The sequence below is a fragment of the Balaenoptera borealis genome, assembly GCF_965194805.1.
Source record: "Balaenoptera borealis genome assembly, chromosome: 1".
Classification (NCBI taxonomy): Eukaryota; Metazoa; Chordata; class Mammalia; order Artiodactyla; family Balaenopteridae; genus Balaenoptera; species Balaenoptera borealis.
In genome coordinates, this window is record NC_138860.1 from 138,415,042 (window position 1) to 138,434,542 (window position 19,501).

At 39.2% G+C, this 19,501-nt stretch overlaps 1 protein-coding gene across 3 annotated transcripts in view; it reads left to right on the forward strand.

Moving 5' to 3' along the window:
* Positions 1 to 19,122, forward strand: part of LOC309612879 (uncharacterized protein) — an 80,724-nt gene extending 61,602 nt beyond the window's left edge. The window contains exons 1-3 of one of the 3 annotated variants that reach the window (XM_082359238.1): positions 16,627 to 17,184; positions 17,623 to 17,684; positions 17,975 to 19,122. In XM_082359238.1, coding sequence (XP_082215364.1) covers positions 16,692 to 17,184; positions 17,623 to 17,684; positions 17,975 to 18,016 — 597 coding nt within the window. In that variant the 5' untranslated portion in view covers positions 16,627 to 16,691 and the 3' untranslated portion in view covers positions 18,017 to 19,122. Of the gene's footprint in view, positions 1 to 13,680; positions 17,185 to 17,622; positions 17,685 to 17,974 lie in introns of those variants that run through there. The other 2 variants (XM_082359236.1, XM_082359237.1) reach the window with 2 other exon arrangements.
* The last annotated feature ends 379 nt before the right edge of the window (positions 19,123 to 19,501 follow it).

Here is a 19,501-nt window from a genome sequence, read left to right on the forward strand (position 1 = left end):
ATAACTCAGTTACTAATATTTTCCAAATGACTGATGTGTGATGTTTAAACACCTTGATTTATGTTAAAAGTTACACTCAAAGTGGGGCTTCCCTGGTGGCACAGTTGCTAAGAATCCACCTGCCAATGCAGGGGACATGGGTTCAAGCCCTGGTCCGGTAACATCCCACATGCTGCGGAGCAACTAAGCCCATGTGCCACAGCTTCTGAGCCCACTCGCCACAACTACTGAAGCTCACGTGCCTAGAGCCCGTGCTCTGCAAGGAGAGAAGCCACTGCAATGAGAAGCCCACGCACTGCAAGGAAGAGTAGCCCCCGCTCACCCCAACTAGAGAAAGCCCTCACACAGCAGCAAAGTCCCAACACAGCCAAAAATAAAAATAAATAAATAATTAATTAAGAAAAAAGTTAACACGCAAAGTAAAAAGAAAGAACAATGGATTTTAATATAACAGAATACATAGTGCACTGATATGGTTTCAGATTCTACATTGCAACTAATCTTTAAGAAACTACCAGTGTCATGTCGAATAGAAGAGATGATAGTAGGAATCTTTCCATTTTTCCTTCTTTCAAAGAGAAAGTCTCCAGTATTTCACTAGTATGATGTTTGCTGTAGATTTTCTGTATTAATTGACTTTAATTGACTTTAAAGTTCCCTTGTACTTCAAGTTTGCTGAATTTTAAAATTAAGAATCTATGTTGATTTTTTTTAACCATTTGCTTCTTATAAATAGAGGTGGCCATATGGTTTTTTGCCTTTAATCTAATAATGACAAATTACATTGATTCATTTTCAATGTTAAACCAACTTTGTATTCCTAGGATAAATCCAATTTGGTTTTACATATTATCCTTTTGTATTGCTGGGTTCAGTTTGCTAAAGTTTTGTTTCAGATTTTTAAATTAATGTCTGTAAATCAAATTACTCTAAATTATATTTTGTCATATTGTCCATGATAACTTTTAGTATCTTATTATGAAGTTTGGGAGTCGTTTCCTTTTTTATTTTCTGTTTATGTGATATTAGAATACTTTGTTTCTTCAAAAAATTCACATTAAGGTTTTCTTTGTGGATTTCCTATGAATGATTCAATTTATTTAATGGTTATAAGAATTTTCAAGTTTTTTATATTATTATAGGCTTTGCTAATTTTTCCTCTAGGAAATTAGTCCATATAGACTACATTTAGTCATCCTCTTGATCTTTCCAATGTCTGCAACATCTTGAGTAACATGCTCCTTTTCATTCCTGATAGTTGTGTGTGTTTCTCTCTCTCCCTCTCTCTCTCACCAGACATTTGACACCCTACTTAGTGTTCTCAAAGAACCAACTATTGGCTTTGTTGTTCCTCTCTGCTATGTATTTTTTCTATTTCATGTATTTTTGTTCTTATTTATAATATCTTTTTTACTGCTTTCTTTCTATTTTACTGTTTTTTTCTCATACCCTGAGGTGGATGACTGGCTTGTTAATTGTTAGCCTTTTAAATTTTTTAATATAACATTTAAGGCTATAATTCAACCCTCTAAGTACTTTTTCGCTGTAACCTACATGTTTTTGATAGGTAAGGTTTCTTTTTTAATCATTCAATTGAAAAATTTTTTTTAATTTCCATTATGAGTAATTTGCCAAATATTGTGTCTGTTCTGTTTACCTTTTTATTATTGATATAGTTTGATCACATTATGATCAGAAAACCTCTTCTGCGTTAACTTGGTCCTTTAATAAAATTTACTGAGGCTTGCTTAAATGATCTAGTATGAGTCCATTTTTGAAATGTTCTGTGTGGACTTCAGAGTATTTATTTTGCAGTTGTTGAATGTAATACATATATAAAATCTCAATTAGGTCAACTTTATTAAGCATCATTGTTTGAATAATCTATCAGTGATTTTTTTTGGTCTTCTTATTCTATTATTAACAGATGTATTTTTTTTAACAGATGTATTTTTTTTAGCAGATGTATTTTTAAACTTTCCATATAATTGTGGATTTGTCTACTTCTCCTTATAGTTCTGGTATTCTCTTACATAGTTTGAGGCTATGTTTTTAGGTGCATATAAATTTTATATTTCCCTGATAAATTGAAATTGTATTGTTTTTTTAATTGTTTAAAAATTTAGTTTTTATTATTTATGTTTGGCTGCACTGGGTCTTTGTTGCTGTCTCTAGTTGTGGCGAGCGGGGGCTACTCTTCGTTGTGGTGCACGGGCTTCTCATTGCAGTGGCTTCTCTTGTTGCGGAGCACAGGTTCTAGGCGTGCGGGCTTCAGTAGTTGTGGCATGCGGGCTCAGTAGTTGTGGCTTGCGGGCTCTAGAGCACAGGCTCAGTAGTTGTGGCACACGGCTTAGTTGCTCCACAGCATGTGGGACCTTCCCGGACCAGGGCTCAAACCTGTGTCCCCTGCATTGGCAGGCAGATTCTTAACCACTGCACCACCAGGGAAGTCCCTATAGTGTTTTTATCCAGTCTGAAAACCTTTGTCTTTTAACTGATGCATTTAACCTATTGATATTTTATTTAATTAATATTAATAACTAATGTATTTTAAATCCGTCACCACATGTGATATTGTTTATTTTTGCCACTTCGTTTTTCACTCTCTACTGGTTTATAGGCTGTATTCTCTGTGTCTGTTCTTTTAGAGGTTAGGTAAAATTTATATATATACATAATCTATCAAGTCAAAAGTTAGTCAATAATGTTATTTTTGTGCTTGATACTACAAAGGCTTTAAACACTAACTTCATGTACTCTCTTCCTAACTTCCATGCTTTTACTTTTGTGTATTTAACTTATTTTTGGATCTGATAAGACATTATTAGTGTTGTGTAATGAACAACAATGCATTGATTAGATTTAATTTTTATTTATTTATTGACCACTTTCTAGGCTCTTCATTTTTTCTTGCATCTCAGAGCTTCCCTCTGAGATCACATTCTTTCTTCCAGAATGACATCCTTCAGGATTCCCTTTTTCAGGGGTCTGGATAGTAGCAAATTCTGTGTGCTTCTATTTTTTTTTTAATGTCTATATTGTGCACTCAGTGTTGAAAGATATTTTCACTAGGAGTAGAATAATAGGTGAACAATTATTTTCTTTCACCTCATGAGGGATATCATTGTACTGTCGTCTGGTCTACCTTGCTGTAGAAGTCAGTTGTCAGTCTGTTTTTCCTTTGACAATGATCTTCACCCCACAGCCTACCCCAATATCTTTTTTTTTTTTTTTGGTGTTCATTAGTTTTATGATGAATCTAGGGTGAAGTTCACTCATTAGTTAGTTCTTTCCTCCCTCTCTCCCTCCTTTCTTGCTTTCTTGGTTTCTCTTTTCCTATTTAGAATTTGTTAGACTTTTTGAGTATGTGGATTGATACCATTCATTCTGCAAAAGTAGAGACCATTATTTCTTCAGATATTATCTCTGTCATATCACGTCTCTCCTCTCTTTCTAGAACTCTAACTAAATGTAGAGTTTAGTTACATTTGAGAGTTCTCACTCTCTCTTCCATGAATCTTAATCTCTCTTTCATATAGTCATTTCTCTGAATCTCTGTGCTGTATTCTGCAAAATCTTGCGACATATACTTCCTGTTCTCTAATTCTCTTTTCATTTATGTCTAATATGCTGTTAAACCACTGGTTTTTGTTTTGTTTTTAATATCAGTAATTGTGATTTTCATTTCTAGAAGTTTTATTTGGTTCTTCTTAAAAACTTCTTGATCACTTTGTATAATTTCCAGTATCCTGAGAATATTTTCAAGCTTCTTTGTGCCTCGTTGTTTTTTACTGTGTGCTGCTTATTGACCTTGAAAAATTATTTATGTAAATATACTGAGGCACAGGACAAAGGTGACTTTTCAAAATGGATTTGTATTTGTCACTTTCAGTCTCTAAGGGCTTTGCCAGTATGGTACCAATTTAAATTAAGTTTATGGCTTGAACCATTTTGGACCACCAAGTGTTTATAACTGCATAACACCAGCAAATGATTAAAATTTTCAAGGATGAAATTGTTTCCCTATTGAATTGTTCAGTAGTCTCCTGCTGGTGGAGATTTGGGGAAAATGTAGCCTTTGAATTCCCAATATCTACTGGTGGATTTCCTTTTGTACTTTACTCTTTAAGAAGACAGAGGCTCAAATTTGGCTGGATTAACAAATACCCTCAGGGCAAAAGTGGCTTCAGTACTCAGTAAATCTTAGATTTTATCCATCTTATTAGTGCTTTGATACTTTTAATATAGTTTTCTTGTTTAATACCTTTAATGTATGATACTTTTAATATTCAATCTAGCATTCTTAATTGATAGTTTCTGCAGTCAAGTGGCTGGGGTGAGCTACTCGTGGACCGGCTCCTGGACTGGTGTCCACTGAGGTCTCACAGGTGCTCTCTCTGGTTTTCTGCTCTTCTATGTTGCCCATCTGTAGCTGGTGTATTTCATGGATGGTCATGTTTCTCCACTTGTTCAGGACTTGGTGGTATGCCTCGGCTGACTCAGGCCCACCATCAGACTCATCAGCACTACAGATTTCTTTGAATCTCCACCACACTCTCTGTTCAGTGTCCTCATCTCCATTTCTGCTGTGGGGCTACTTTGTCCTCCTTATGGTAGAACTACTGTCTCTTAACTGAGCCATGTTCTTTGTCCTCTACAAGAGATGTGGGAAGATCTGTGTCCCTTCTTCACCACACAGGGGCTAATGGAAGCTCAGATTGGGTCCTCTTTTGGTTTCTCTTCTACTCTGTTCTCCTTTCTCCTCTCTGCCCACCCCATTGTGCTGCTGGCTCACCTTAAACACTGATTTCCTTCTGGAATCCCAAATGGGAAGTAGAGGAGAATCCCTCTGGCTTTAGCCTTCCCCTTGACCCTTCTAACACACCTTCCCTCTCTGAGACTTATTCCTGGGATCAAGAAAACTTCTCACTGGCTGGCTTTCCAAAATCCAGCTCCAACTTCTCCCCACAATCCACTGGAACAGGAAGAAGGCTCGAACATTCCACTTCTTCAACATCGTCTATTTGCTGTATCCTGGGACAGGAATTCAATGGCCTGGTCATCATAGGTGGACAAAGTTGTTTCCCTATACTATAAGAGAAACTCCATGATCTAGGCTACCAGGTTTAACCCTTGATATGTCAATGGTGGTAAAAGGAATTTGGAGAATACCTTCTCTCTTGCCTCTTTTTTTTGGCTTTCTAAATAACTATTTTGATCAAAAATCTTATTTTTTATGTCAAAAGCTAATTTTTAACCCTTTAAAAAATTAATTCCTGCTTTAACAGTCTTAACCCCACCCTCCACATACCACCCTTAGGCACTGGAGGCTTGAGGCCAACCAAAGGAGAGATCATATTCATGAAAACGCAAAAGAGAAAAGCATATTAATATGTTCCATAAATATCCAAGTTACAGATATATATATGGATATTATTTTTTAATCAAAAGCATTTGTGTTAATTATCTATTGCTTTGTAATAAATTACACCAATCTTTAGTGGCTTAAAACAATGAATACTTAATATTTCACAGTTTCTGTAGATCATGAATTTTGGAAGCAGCTTAGCTTGGTGATTCTGGCTCAGGGCCTCTCAGGAGGTTACAGACCAGATGAGAGCTGCAGTCATCTGAAGGCTTGACTGAGGCAGAGGTCGACTTCCAAGTTCACTTACATAGCTATTAGCAGGAGGCTCCCGCTGCTTGCTGGCTGTTGGCTAGAGGCCTCTGTTTCTCACCACATGGGTCTCTCCTCATGACATGGCAACTGGCTTCCCTCAGAGCAAGTAATCAGAGAGAGAGAGAGAGCAGGAAGTCATCGTGCCTGTTATGTCTTAGTCTCTGGTCACCACTGCCACTGTTGCTTTATTCTAGTCATTGGAAATGAGTCACTAAGTCCAGCTCATACCCAAGGAAAGAGGAATTAGGCTCCACCTCTTAAAGGTAGTGACAAAGAATGTGTGGACATTGTAAACCACCGAAACATTAAAATCATTTATTGCCCACTTCCTATGTTCAGAGTGTAAAAATCAACAACAAAACAGAGATATTTTTCTTACATAATGGAGCTGAAAGTCTAGTGGGTACGTGAACCTGAAAACAGTCAATTACCATACACTGAGCTGTGGGTCCTAGTTTTCTCCCATGTGACATGGGGGACAATAGGTGCTTGGGGGCGCATGAGTCAATACATGTCAAAATGCTTTTGTGTAAGTATAGTTTAGCAAAGTGATCAAGAGCTGAGATTCAAGAGCCAGAAGGTCTACATTCAAATCCCAGCTCTGCCACTTACTGGCCAGTTGACCATGGGCCACTAACTCATCTTCTCTGTGCCTCAGTTTCCTCATCAGTAAGGTGGGAGAGTAACAGTACTCAATTCATAGGATCCTTGTGAGCATTAAATAAGTTAACGTTTGGAAAAGTCTTAAAAGGTGCCTGGAACATAGCAAGATTTAGTTACCACAGTTGTAAACTTCAGGCTGCTTCAGAAATGAAGGGAATTATTATTCTGATTTCTGAGATAGTTATATATCCTTATGCCTGTCTAACTGAAAATGAAATTAACTTTTTAAAAAAGATTTAGTTTGTAATGATATATTTCTACTTTGTTTCTTTTTAAGCATACAATGTGTAGTAAAATGTGAATGTCACTCTTCACCTCCACCCTCACCCACTCATCAATCCCACTTCCTTCCCTAGAGGAAACCACTTTAACAGTTTCATGAACGTTCTTTCAGAATTTTCTATTTAAAAGCTATGTATTTTAAAAATAGTTTAATATAAATGGAATCATACATATCTGGTACTTTACTTGCTTTTTTCTGTTAATAATTTTACTGTTAACAATTTAATAGATCTTTTCATGTTTGTGACTATAGCTTTATATCATTCTATTTAATGACTATGTTAAATTTTATAGGATAGATATACCATCAATTCTCTAACCATTCTTCTGTTAATGGACATCCATGTTGTTTCCAACTTTTTACTATTATAAACAGTTGTATAATAAGTATAAACTTTTAAACAGACTTTCTAACCTTCAAAGACTTCATGAATATAAATATTTTTGATTAAGACCTGTTACACTCATTGAACCTGTACAGCTGTGGGTGACCATTGGGTCACCAATGGTCATCCCATAGGGGTGGCTTCCTGGTTTCCGAACGCTGATCACAATTCTTTGGACTGGGAGTTGGCACCAGCCCCAAGTTGTGCTAATCACAATCTCTCCTGTGGGAACTTGGTATTGGGACCAAAAGTGAAGGTGACTCTCTCCAGGCAGCCAGACTTGGGTCACTATGGAGCTATGGGATGGTTATCTGATCCATGAGGGCCAGAAGTGCAGCCACAGTTGGCTGGCAGAGACAAAAGAATGAGACAGACCTACAGAGAGGAGATGAGAGACAGAGTCTGGGTATTTTCCCAAGATGGTACCTGGATCTTCTTCCTTTCAGGGACCAAGTTACATTCCTGCCTTGGATTCTGCTAGATACTGGGCTTGCTAGAGCTGGTTTTTCCCTATTTATATTCATAAAAGTGGGTCCCATTGTATCTTCCTTCAAGATTGAGCCCCAGTTACTCTGATATCAGAGGACTTCCTTGACCACCCTAGCCCTAGCCTGAACCTGTAGGCATTGGCCCTTAGGTCCACTCACTTGGAATTTACACCACTTATTTTGGCCAATTTGTTTCAAAATCATGAGTATCTAACATTACTGTGCAAAGAAGAATTCTAGGTAAGGACGATAAAAGTCAATATTTTTCCTTTTTTAAACTTTTAATCATTTTGGATGAATCTTTTTAAGGCAGATGACAAAAATTACCTAGCTTATTAAATTGAGTGCATTACTATTTCATCATTTCTGGATGATTCAATGTAAACATTATAAAGATCAAACATTTTATACGCAGGCATAGTTCAGTAAGTCTACATGTTCAACTGACATAATGAGCACCTGCTACTAAAACAGAATAAAAGAAGCCCCCTCTTTGAAAAGGAAAATATGATATCAGATATGAGTCTCTCTTTCAAAATGGAAACTGTTTTAAAGAAAAGCTATAAAGCAAACCACCTAGGCCTAAATATATTTTCAAATTCAGATGCTATACTGTAAAATATTTCAGTCTGTCTGAAATATATCAGACAGATATATCTGTTTATATATCTCTCTTGCTAGAAAGCCCATACTCATTGTTTACCTCTGTGTTAGTATGCACATCAAGGTTGGTGAAATATTTAGTTGTGGGGTGTCCTAAAATGAGTATAGCTGGTGTCCAATCAAGAGAGTTTGTAAATAATATTTACTGTTAAATTTATGATGATCTTATTTTGTTTGTTTTGGTTTAGAGCTAAGCCCCTTGTTTCCACCTACAGAACTTCCAGTGTGATTTTTTTGTTTTATTTTTAATTGAGTAGTTTTAAAAAAAATAATCATACTCATAAGAATGTATAAGACGTAAATGTACATTCTGAAGAATAAAATAAAGTGAGCAGTCTGTCTAACCTTCCCCAGGTTAAGAAAAGAGCTTTGAGGGACTTCCCTGGTGGTGCCGTGGTTAAGAATCCGCCTTCCAATGCAGGGTACGTGGGTTCGATCCCTGGTCAGGGAACTAGATCCCACATGCATGATGCAACTAAGAGTTTGTATGCCACAACTAAGGAGCCCACTGGCCGCAACCAAGGAGCACATGTGCCGCAACTAAAGAAGCCGGTGAGCCGCAGCTAAGGAGCCCGCCTGTCGCAACTAAGACGCAGCACAACCAAAATAAATAAATTAATTTAATTAAATTAAAAAAGGAAAAGAGCTTTGACCTTGTGGAAGAAAACTCCCCTTATGGGCCTCTTCAATTGCTTCTCCCTCCCTACATCACTGGGGTAATACCAAAGTCCTGATTTTTAGGATAATCATCCCCTTGGTTTTCTTTAGTTTTCTTTGTGCATCCCTAAATAAAATAGTATTTAGTTTTGTCTGTTTTGAGCTTAGTATAAATAGAATCATATTGTATGTTTTCTTCTGGGGCTTGCACATTGTGTTTGTGTTATCAGTGTCGATGTGTGTAGCTGTTAGCTCATTGTTTTCATCGCTGTATGGTAGTTCCTTTTATAAATATACAATAATAATTATATATTCCACCCTAGTGGATACTTGGATTGCTTCCAGTTTTTTATCATTATGAACAATGCTGCTATAAACACGCATGTACATGTTTCCTAGTGCTGGAGTTTCTAGACTAGGGTAAATAACTGGGAGCAGAATTGTAGCATCATAGGATTGTACATGTTCAGTCTTATGAGGTAATGCAAAACTCTTTTTCAAAGTGCTTGTACAAATTTATGCTCTTATCTGCAGTGAATAAGAGTTCCCATTGTTCCACAGCATTTCATTTGGAATGGTCAGACTTATTTTTTAATCAATCTGGTGGGTATGTAAAAATATTTCAATGTGATTTTTCTTTTTAATTAATTTATTTTATTTTATTTTTTTGGCTGCATTCAGCCTTCATTGCTGCGCGTGGGCTTTCTCTAGTTCAGGAGAGCCGGGGCTACTCTTCATTGCTGTGCGTGGGCTTCTCATTGTGGTGGCTTCTCTTGCTGCGGAGCACGGGCTCTAGAACACAGGCTCAGTAGTTGCGGCACACGGGTTTAATTGCTCTGTGGCATGTGGGATCTTCCCAGACCAGGGCTCGAACCCGTGTCCCCTGCATTGGCAAGCAGATTCTTAACCACTGCACCACCAGGGAAGTCCCTTCAATGTGCTTTTACTTTGCATTTTCCTCCTTACTTATCAGGTTGCACATCTTTTCATGTGTTTAGTGGCTTTTTGAGTTTCCCCTTTCATGAAGTATCTGTTTGATAGTCTTTTGCCCATTCTCCTATTTTGTGTTCGTCTGTTTGTTACTAATTCATAAGTGTACTTCGTATATTTTTTATGCTCTTCTTTTTGTTCCTTTTTTTTTATTGAAGTATAGTTGATTCACAATGTTGTGTTAATTTCTGCTGTACAGCAAAGTGATTCAGTTATACGTATATACATTCTTTTTCATAGCCTTTTCCATTATGGTTTACCACAGGATATTGAATATAGTTCCCTGTGCTATACAGTAGGACCTTATTGTTTATTCATTCTGTATGTAATAGGTTGCATCTGCTCGCCCCAAACTCCTACTCCATCCCTCCCCCAACCCCCTCCCACTTGGGAGCCACAAGTCTGTTCTCTATGTCTGTGAGTCTGTTTCTGTTTCATAGATAAGTTCATTTGTGTTATATTTTAGATTCTACATATGTGATATCATATGGTATTTGTCTTTCTCTTTCTGACTTACTTTGCTTAGTATGATATTATCTAGTTGCATCCATGTTGCTGCAAATGGCATTACCTCAACCTTTTTAATGGCTGAGTAGTATTCCATTGTATATGTGTACCACATCTTCTTTATCCATTCATCTGTCGATGGACATTTAGGTTGTTTCCATGTCTTGGCTATTGTAAATAGTGCTGCTAGGAATATAGGGGTGCATGTATCCTTTTGAATTATAGTTTTGTCCAGATATACGCCCAGGAGTGGGATGGCTGTATCATATGGCATCTCCATTTTTAGTTTTTTTGAGGAATCTCCATACTGTTTTCCATAGTGGCTACACTAACTTACATTCCCACCAACAGTGTAGCAGGGTTCCCTTTTCTCCACATCCTCTCCAGCATTTGTTATTTGTAGACTTTTTAATGATGGCCATTCTGACGGGTGTGAGGTGGTACCTCATTGTAGTTTTGATTTTTATGCTACTCTTTTATCACTTAAATGTGTTGCAAATGTTTCTTCTCCCAGTTGATGGTAGGTATTTTATGAAGTCTTTTGATGGATAAATGTTCTCAATTTTAATGCAGTCCAATTTACCAATCTTTTCTTTTATGGTTTATATGTTTTATGTCTTAAGAAAACTTTCCCTACCACAGGGTCATGAATATTTTCTCCTATATATTTTTTTAAATGTTTATAGTTTTGCCTTTTACAGTAGATTTTTAATTCACCTAGAAATTATTTTTTTGTATGGTATGAAGTAAGTGTCCAATTTCATTTTTGTAATGAATACCCAAATATTCCAGCACCATTCACTGAAAGGACTGTCATTTCTCCTTTATTCTGTAGTGCCTCTTTGTCCATATGGATCTAGATCTGGGCTCTCTCTACAAATTCATTGAGGTATTCTTCTATCCTTGGACCAATGTCATACTATCTTAATTATTATGACTTCATAAGTTTTAATATCTGGATAGCAAGTCCTCTATCTTATTCTTCTTCGTCAAGAGTGTCTTGGCTATTTTTGGCCTTTTGCACTTCCATATAAATTTTAGAATTAAGTTGTCAAGTTCCACCGAAAAAGTGTCTATTGGGATTTTGATTGGAATTGCAATTGAATCTATAGATCAATCTGGGGAGAACTCACATCCTTAAATGTTAAGTCTTCCAATCCATGAACATAGTATATCTCCATTTACTTACATTCTCTTTAACAACATTCAATAAAGTTTTATAATTTTCTTGCATATATTTTGTTAGATTTATTCCTGGATTTTTAAAATAAATTTGGATGCTACCACAAATGTCATAGATATTATCTTCTTAATTTTCATTTATGAGCTGGTATTTAGAAATCAATGGTTTTATAATTGTATTATTTTCTAAGGCTCCTGTTAAAAATTGCCACAAACTTAGTGGCATAAAACAACAGAAGTTTAATATCTTGCATTTCTGTAGTTTAGAAAACAGAAATTGGTCTCACTGGGCTAAAATCAAGGTGTTAGAAAGACTGTGTTCCTTTCTGGAGGCTCTAGGGGAGAATCTATTCCTTGCCCTTTACAGTTTTTTTTTTTTTTCTTTTTGGCTGTGTTGGGTCTTCGTTGCTGCTCACAGGCATTCTCTAGCTGCAGAGAGTAGGGGCTACCCTTTGTTGTGGTGCGCTGGCTTCTCTTGTTGCGGAGCACCAGCTCTAGGCACGTGGGCTTCAGTAGTTGCAGCGCGTCGGCTCAGTAGTTGTGGCTTGTGAGCTCTAGAGCGCAGGCTCAGTAGTTATGGTGCACGGGCCCAGTCACCCTGCAACATGTGGGATCTTCTGGGACCAGGGATCGAACTCGGGTCCCCCGCACAGGCAGGCAGATTCTTAGCTACTGTGCCACCAGGGAAGTCCCCCTTTCCAGTTTTTAGAGCCGCTTACATGCCTTAGCTTGTGGCCCCCTTTCTGCATCTTCAAAGCCAGCAACAGCAGGTCAAGTTCTTCTTTTTTTTTTTTAATTAATTAATTAACTTATTTATTTTTGTCTGTGTTGGGTCTTCATTGCTGCGTGAGGGCTTTCTCTAGTTGTGGTGAGCGGGGGCTACTCTTCATTGCAGTGCATGGGCTTCTCATTGCAGTGGCTTCTCTTGTTGCAGAGCATGGGCTCTAGGCATGCGGGCTTCAGTAGTTGTGGCACTCAGGCTCAGTAGTTATGGCTCGCGGGCTCTAGAGTGCAGGCTCAGTAGTTGTGGTGCATGGGCTTAGTTGCTGTGTGGCATGTGGAATCATCCCGGACCAGGGCATGAACCCGTGTCCCTTGCATTGGCAGGCAGATTCCCAACCACTGCACCACCAGGGAAGTAATGTACTTCTTATAGCACATTACTTTGACTTTTCTGATGCCCTCTTTCACTTTTAAGTACGCTTATGATTGCATTCAAATAATCCAGGATGATCTGCTCATCTCAAATCCCTAATTTAATCATATCTGCAAAGTCACTTTTGCCATGTAAGGCAACATATTCACAAATTTCAGGGATTAATATCTAGACATCTTTGTGGGGGTAGGGGGCATCATTCTGTCTACTATGGTATTATTGATTTTGTATCTTGCAACCTTACTAACATCTCTTATGAATTCTTGTAATTTATCTACAGGTTCTCTTAGATTTTCTACATATACAGTCAAATCATTTGCAAATAATGACACTTTTGTCCTTTCCAATTAGTGTGTGTGTGTGTATTTTTTCCCCCTACCTTTAAGGCCAAGGTACAACAAAAAGAATGGCTGGAAAAATAAAAAAATGGCTAGGACCTCCAGTATAATGTTCAATAGGATGGGTTATATCAGGCAATCCTATATGGTTTCTGCTCTCAGATGGAATACGTTCAGCATTTCACCATTATGCATAATATTTGCTGTAGACTTTTTTCTTCTGAAATTGAGATTATCATATGATTTTCTCCTTTAATGTGTCCACATCATTAATGACATTAATGATTTTCTAATGTTCAATCAACCTCCACTTCTGAGAAAAACCAAACTTAGTCATGCATTTTAGTAGTTATGCTAATGAGGGATATGGGCCTTTTATTTTCCTTTTTTGTATGCATTGTCCTTATTAGGTTATAATACCTAGGTTATAACAGCCTCATAAAATTAGTCACAGAGGGTACCTGCTTTTCCTGTTCTCTCAAATAGTTTGTGTAAGATTAGAACTATTTGTCACTGCAGTGGTTTTAATAAGATTGCTGACATTTTCTAAACCTAAAATGCATTTTGAAGTTTGTACATTCTTCTGAAGTTCTGTGTCAAGTGCATTATCATCTTATTTAATGCATTTAATTATTCAGCCCAGGGAGGTTGGAGGCATTTATCTCTCTCTTTTTTTTTTTTCTGATAGGGAAAATGAAGCTAAACAACTTACAGATAAATCTAAAGATTATATAGCCACTAAATGGCAGACCAGAACTTGCATCAAGACTTCCTGATTTCATATCCATTGTACAGCACCACATTTTCATTGATATTCTCAAGAAGTACTGATAGTTGGCTGCGGTGGTTTTAAATTCTTTTGAAAAAAATTTATGTTGTTTCTGTCTCTTCCTTTGATGTTATTTCTTGCCATCACTTTTTTCCTTTCTTTCTCTTTGCCTCACTATTTATGTTATTTCTAGTATGTTGTGCTCTCAGAGACAAAAATAGATTATTATTTTGTAACAGTAAATATGCTCTGAGTGTCTGAGGGACATTCCTAGAAGTAACCAGCATGAGTTTTATAACATCCATTTTCGATGCTAAGAAGCTTTTATCATTGTTTCTCTGTGTTACAAAAATTTCAGGTTACTAGACTGTTAATTATCTTTCTATTTATATTTCCTACACTTTGCTACTCAAAGTGTGGTCTGTGAACCAGCAGAATTGGCATCTCCTTGGGGCATATCAGTGGCAAAACAATCTCAGGCCCCATTCCAGAACCAGTGAATCAGAATCTGCATTTTAGCAAGATCCCTGTGTGATTCCTATGGACATTAAAGTTTGAGAAGCATTGGCCTAGATCACCAATTAGATTATAAAAAATCTTTGAGAGCTTCTTATACCTTTTCATATCCGCAGTTTTAAGCACCATGCCTTATACATGGTATGAACCACACACTTATGAAATGAAGGCTATGGTGATGATTTTGTAAAGCACATGGCAAATCAGAATCCTCAGTTCTGTTTTTGAATGTGTCAGGAACTCCATATATTGCTTAATTTCAGTAGCCTTCAGTTTCTCATCTGTAAAAAGGAGGAATATAATTGCATTTTCTCTAATGACCCAACCAATTCCAAAATGCTGTACCATAACTGATAAATATCATCTTATAGTTAAACTAATTAATGTTGATAACAATTGAAATTGTTCTGAGATATTTTCTTTGCAAAAAAATTCAACACCAGTTATGTGATGGTATTGAAAGGAATACATAATATATTAAAAAGTATCATTTGCATCCAAAGTTGTTATTGGTAAGATCTGACTTGGAAAAGATGTTTTTTTGTTTGATCAGGTATCTTTTCTCAAGCAGCAAAGCAGGGCAATAATAGGGGCCAACAATTTGTGTTTCTAGAGTTCAGGTTTGATAGTCTGGTAAAATGGCAAATCAGAAATTGCTATATGGGAAAAATATAGGAGATGATTTTTTTTTAAGGTTCAACATTTTTATTACTGAAGAATAGAATGGCTTATTAGAATGTTAGGAGATAATGCTTTGATTTCATGAACATTATGTAGGATTATCAAACCAGAATTAATATATTCTACCTAGCAGTCTAGAATTTCACATTTTTCTAGCAATTTGTATTTGTTCCTACCTTCAAGATATCAGATGTAGAGAAGGGTAGATAAAACAGCAAAGTTACAGAAGAAGATTACCCCATTTCAGAGTGTATCTGGCTGACCTAAAAAATGAGACATTCATAATTTGATCTGCTGTTGTGTCCATCACTGGAAAACCCAGCATTTTCTTGGATAAGAATTTGCACTCAAATTGTATTACTATAAGGACATCATAATCATCATTGTGGAAACCATTTTTGACAACCCACAAAAGAATCAAGTTTTACTCATGATTGCCACTTATAGTTTTGATTCCTTTGATCTTCACATCTACTTGTTTGGCAATTCTGGTGCCTAAATCAGACATTTGGTATACTTGGTCAGCCTTGAAACTTCAAAGACAACAAGCTGTCCAGCCATCTGCAAGACTGTCATTGAAGTCCCTTGTGTTCTCACAGATTGCAGCTTGTCTACTCTGAAAGATGAGCAACAAACCTATTCCAAGCCTGAGTAAACCAACTGACCAATCTCAGAGCAACAACGATGGTCACTCATGGGTCTAGCAGTTCCCATTCGAAACACCAAAACACTGTACTTAGAAAAGTAAGGTTAGTGGAAACCTGGTGTCTTCCACACCGTCTTGGAGAAGTACTGTTTATTTATTTATTTATTTGGTTGCTCCTGGTCTTAGTTGCGGCTCGCCGGCTCCTTAGGTGTGGCATGTGAACTCTTAGTTGCAGCGTGCATGTGGGATCTAGTTCCCTGACCAGGGATGGAACCCAGGGCCCCCTGCATTGGGAGCACAGAGTCTTAACCACTGTGCCACCAGGGAAGTCCCAGAAGCACTGTTTTGTTTGTTTGTTTGTATGTTTGTTGGCATATTTTGTGTGATTAAGAAGTGCTCTTAGCTTATGGGAATAAGACAAAAATGCCTCTCACATATGCCTTTGGCATTGTCACATTTAACCTTTTGCACGTATGTATTGAATTTGGAGATTGTTGTTTTGTTTTGTTTTGTTTTAGATGGCTGGAGTAAGAGGGCCTGGAGTAAGACTTTGCAGATATTACGGCAGAAGGCATTTTATTTTCATAAAGAAGGAAAAATACACCCATCTCATAATTACAAGCATTGGAGTTGAAACATTGAGACAGTTTCTATTCCTGCCTTCCACCACTAATTGGTAGATGACCTTGGGCAAATCAATTAACCTCTAGATTTCCTCATCTGCAAAATGAAAGCATTGGTTTACAGACAACCATTTAAATCCCTCCTCCAAAATATTCATTCACTCTCTAATTTATTCAGGACCTACTATGCGCCACCGGCACTAATTAACACTGTGATTCTTGGAAAGCTCGAGATTGTCTCCAACTCCTTTAAGGATCACTCCCCATCCTGCCTTAAAACCAGCTCCTGAATTCTCCCCCAAAGAGATCGAAACACTTTCCCTGTCTGAAAATATCATGGGGAAATGTCAATTGCCTTCACCCGGCGTCAACCGAGAGCGCGTGCTCCAGCCGGTTAGTGACTTTTTCTTTCTTTGTAAAGGGCAACCTCTGCATTTTAAAGGGCAACCCAGTCACCCGAAAAAATGCAATTGAAAGGGCGTCCGGAGGTCAGGGCGGGACACCCAACCGCTCCTTTTTCGGCCGGGGAAACCTGGGAAACATTTTTTGGGCTCCGTCCGAGTCACGCGGCAATTCCACGGCAGGAATTGCGCAATGCGGCGAGTCGGACGGGCGTCTGGGGGTGGAAAGAAGTGGGGAAGGCTTCCGCAGTGCCAACTCCCGCCCCCGCTAGGGAACTGCGAGGCACTACGGCGCGGTCAGGCCAGCTGGGCTCCGGGTGGCCCCCAACCCGGGCCAAGAACGCCTCGCTTCGCCGCAGGGGCCGAGGACTGAGAAGCGCGTGGGCGCCCTCCCTCTCTCGCGCTGGGGCCGCCGCCGCCGCCCGCGTCCCGGGACTCTGTGAGGAGCCGGAGCGCGAGCTGGAACGGCGCCCCAAGGCGACGCGGGGGGGGACGCGGGGGGGGACGCAGCCAAGCCGCATCGATCGCGAATGGGAACTCCGCGCTCGCGCTTTCGGTAAGAGCACCGGGGCTTCCAGCGGCGCCTCGCTCCCGCCCTCGCCGGCCCTGCTGCCCTTTCGGATGGTGACGCAGCCGGCGGGGTACGCAGAAGTCTGCGCGGAAACCTGGAACCTCCCCCGGCCGCTGGCGCCGCCTTCCTGCCCCCGAGCAGCCTTAGCCGCGCCGCGCTCCGCTGAGCCCCGCGCAGGTTGTCCCGCAGGGAGCGAGGACTTGAGCCGCGCTGCAAGGGTTAAACTTCTGAGCGGTCCCTGGGTGCAGGCTCGGTGATGAAAGTTTGGTCCCACTCATTACTCACGTCACTATCTTTGTGATGTGCATACTGTTGTTAGCTTCACTTAAAGAGGTGGGGAAACAAGCTCAAAAAAATCAAGTTACTTTCTTGAAGTCGAACAAGGCAGAGCTGCGACTCAAATCCAGGGCTGTCTTGACACAGATATATCCTACTTCTCTTGGATCAGCCGCTTCATGGCTTTCATTCCTGTGAGCCGCGAACAGGTAACAGGTGGGACAGGTAAACAAAACTGGAGCTCCTCTTCCTGGGGTGACGGGAACAGTTTGCTTCTGGTTGGTGCTCACACATTAGCCCAACTGTGCTGTAAAAAAAAAAAAAGAAAAAAAAAGTTTTCCGTGTATACCATGAAATTGAAAAGGTTGGAAAGCGTTTCTCAGCCTTTGCGCTTCTATTTTCAAACTGTGTACTGGGATCCGGGACACCTATCATGTGGGATTGCTGGAGGATTAAATAAAACAGTATTTTACATGTTAATTTTTCCTTCCTTTTGCAGCGCTCCCGGGGACATCGGGGCACTCACCCTCCTCAGCACTGAAGAGGGGACGCAGTCATTCTAGGTCAACCCCTTTTCTGACAGATGAGAGATTTAATCTACGCAACGGAAGATCACTTAACCCCATCGCCATTTAATTAGTGACAGACACCAAGCTAGGGGGTTCTGTCTCTTGGCCCCTACAAAGGCTCTTTCCATTTCACCCCCTCCCCCCGCTTTTCCTCCAGAAGCTTCAGAACAGCTCTGAGGCCAGAACGTGACTTCCTCCGTGACCGATGGCAGCGAAGTGGGCGGGAACCTCCCGGAAGGCTAGAGGAGGAAGTCGAGTCCTGGGTCTCACAGCCTGCCTGCCCCCCCGGAGAGGGGGACACCCCCTCCCCCCGCCTGGGCCTCTTTGCTGGCCAGGGGGCGGGTGGTGGTGCCCCTTTTGGTAACTCGGGGAGTAGCTCCAGACCAGTAAAAAGATAGAAGTCCGTGTGTGTGTGTGTGTGTGTGTGTGTGTGTGTGTGTGTGTGTATGTATTTCCAGCTGTGGAATGTCCAAGCAAAAGTAGATTAAAGTAAAAAGGAATATGCTAGCTTTAGGATTCTATCCTGGATGGGATAGAGTCCTTCCATGGCAAATCATTTCAATATCAGCACAGAATTTTCAGGGGAGTTTATCTTGAAAAGTGAAACAGGCTAATGGAAGTTTTCTAACATCATAAAATCTTGGGAATCGTCCACTCTGTTTGCTTGGGTTTCAAAATCACTACTGACTGGAGCAGCTGTTTTTCCCTTCCAAGGGTCCATTTTCTGAAATGAGGCTAAAATATCTGGACAGCCCTTTCCCGTGGGTACCATGGAATGTTGGGAACATGAATGGCCTCTTAGTAGAGTTGGAGCTCCAAAGGGAAGTAATAGGACCATGAAAGGTCCTTTAAAAACAAAACTCTCCTTTTTAAAAATCATAAAAATAATTAGTACTCATTGTGGAAATGTTAGATTTTTTTTTTCAGAATCAGAAAGAAGAAAAAGAGTTGGAATCCCACACCCAGAAAACTGTTGACAATTTGATGTATAGCATTATATGTAATCAGACTGAACACACTGCTTTTTTCCTTGAACCACCTCTTTTCCTTGAATAAAATATCATGACATGCCACTAAATATTTTCCATACTTGTTTTAAAATATTTAGTATTCCATTGTACATTCATTTAGCCAAAGCCCAATTGAAGGACTTAAAATTGTGCCCAGGATTTTGCTATTGAAACAACAATGAAGTATGAGCCTTGTAGCTAAATCTTCAAGTACATTCTCAATTATTTATAGAGGTAAATTTCCTACAAGTGGTATTTCTGAGACCAGGGATAAAGATTGCCCTACAGTGACCTTTTCAGCTTGACTTTTTCCCCCAGTGTTTTCCTGGACTTTCTATACCATTTGTTCACCAAGAATTTATTGAGCACCCTGTACATGCCAGACATGCCTGGATACAGAGATGAACCCTCCGAAGCACAAAGTGCCATAGTTGTTGTCAGAGAACG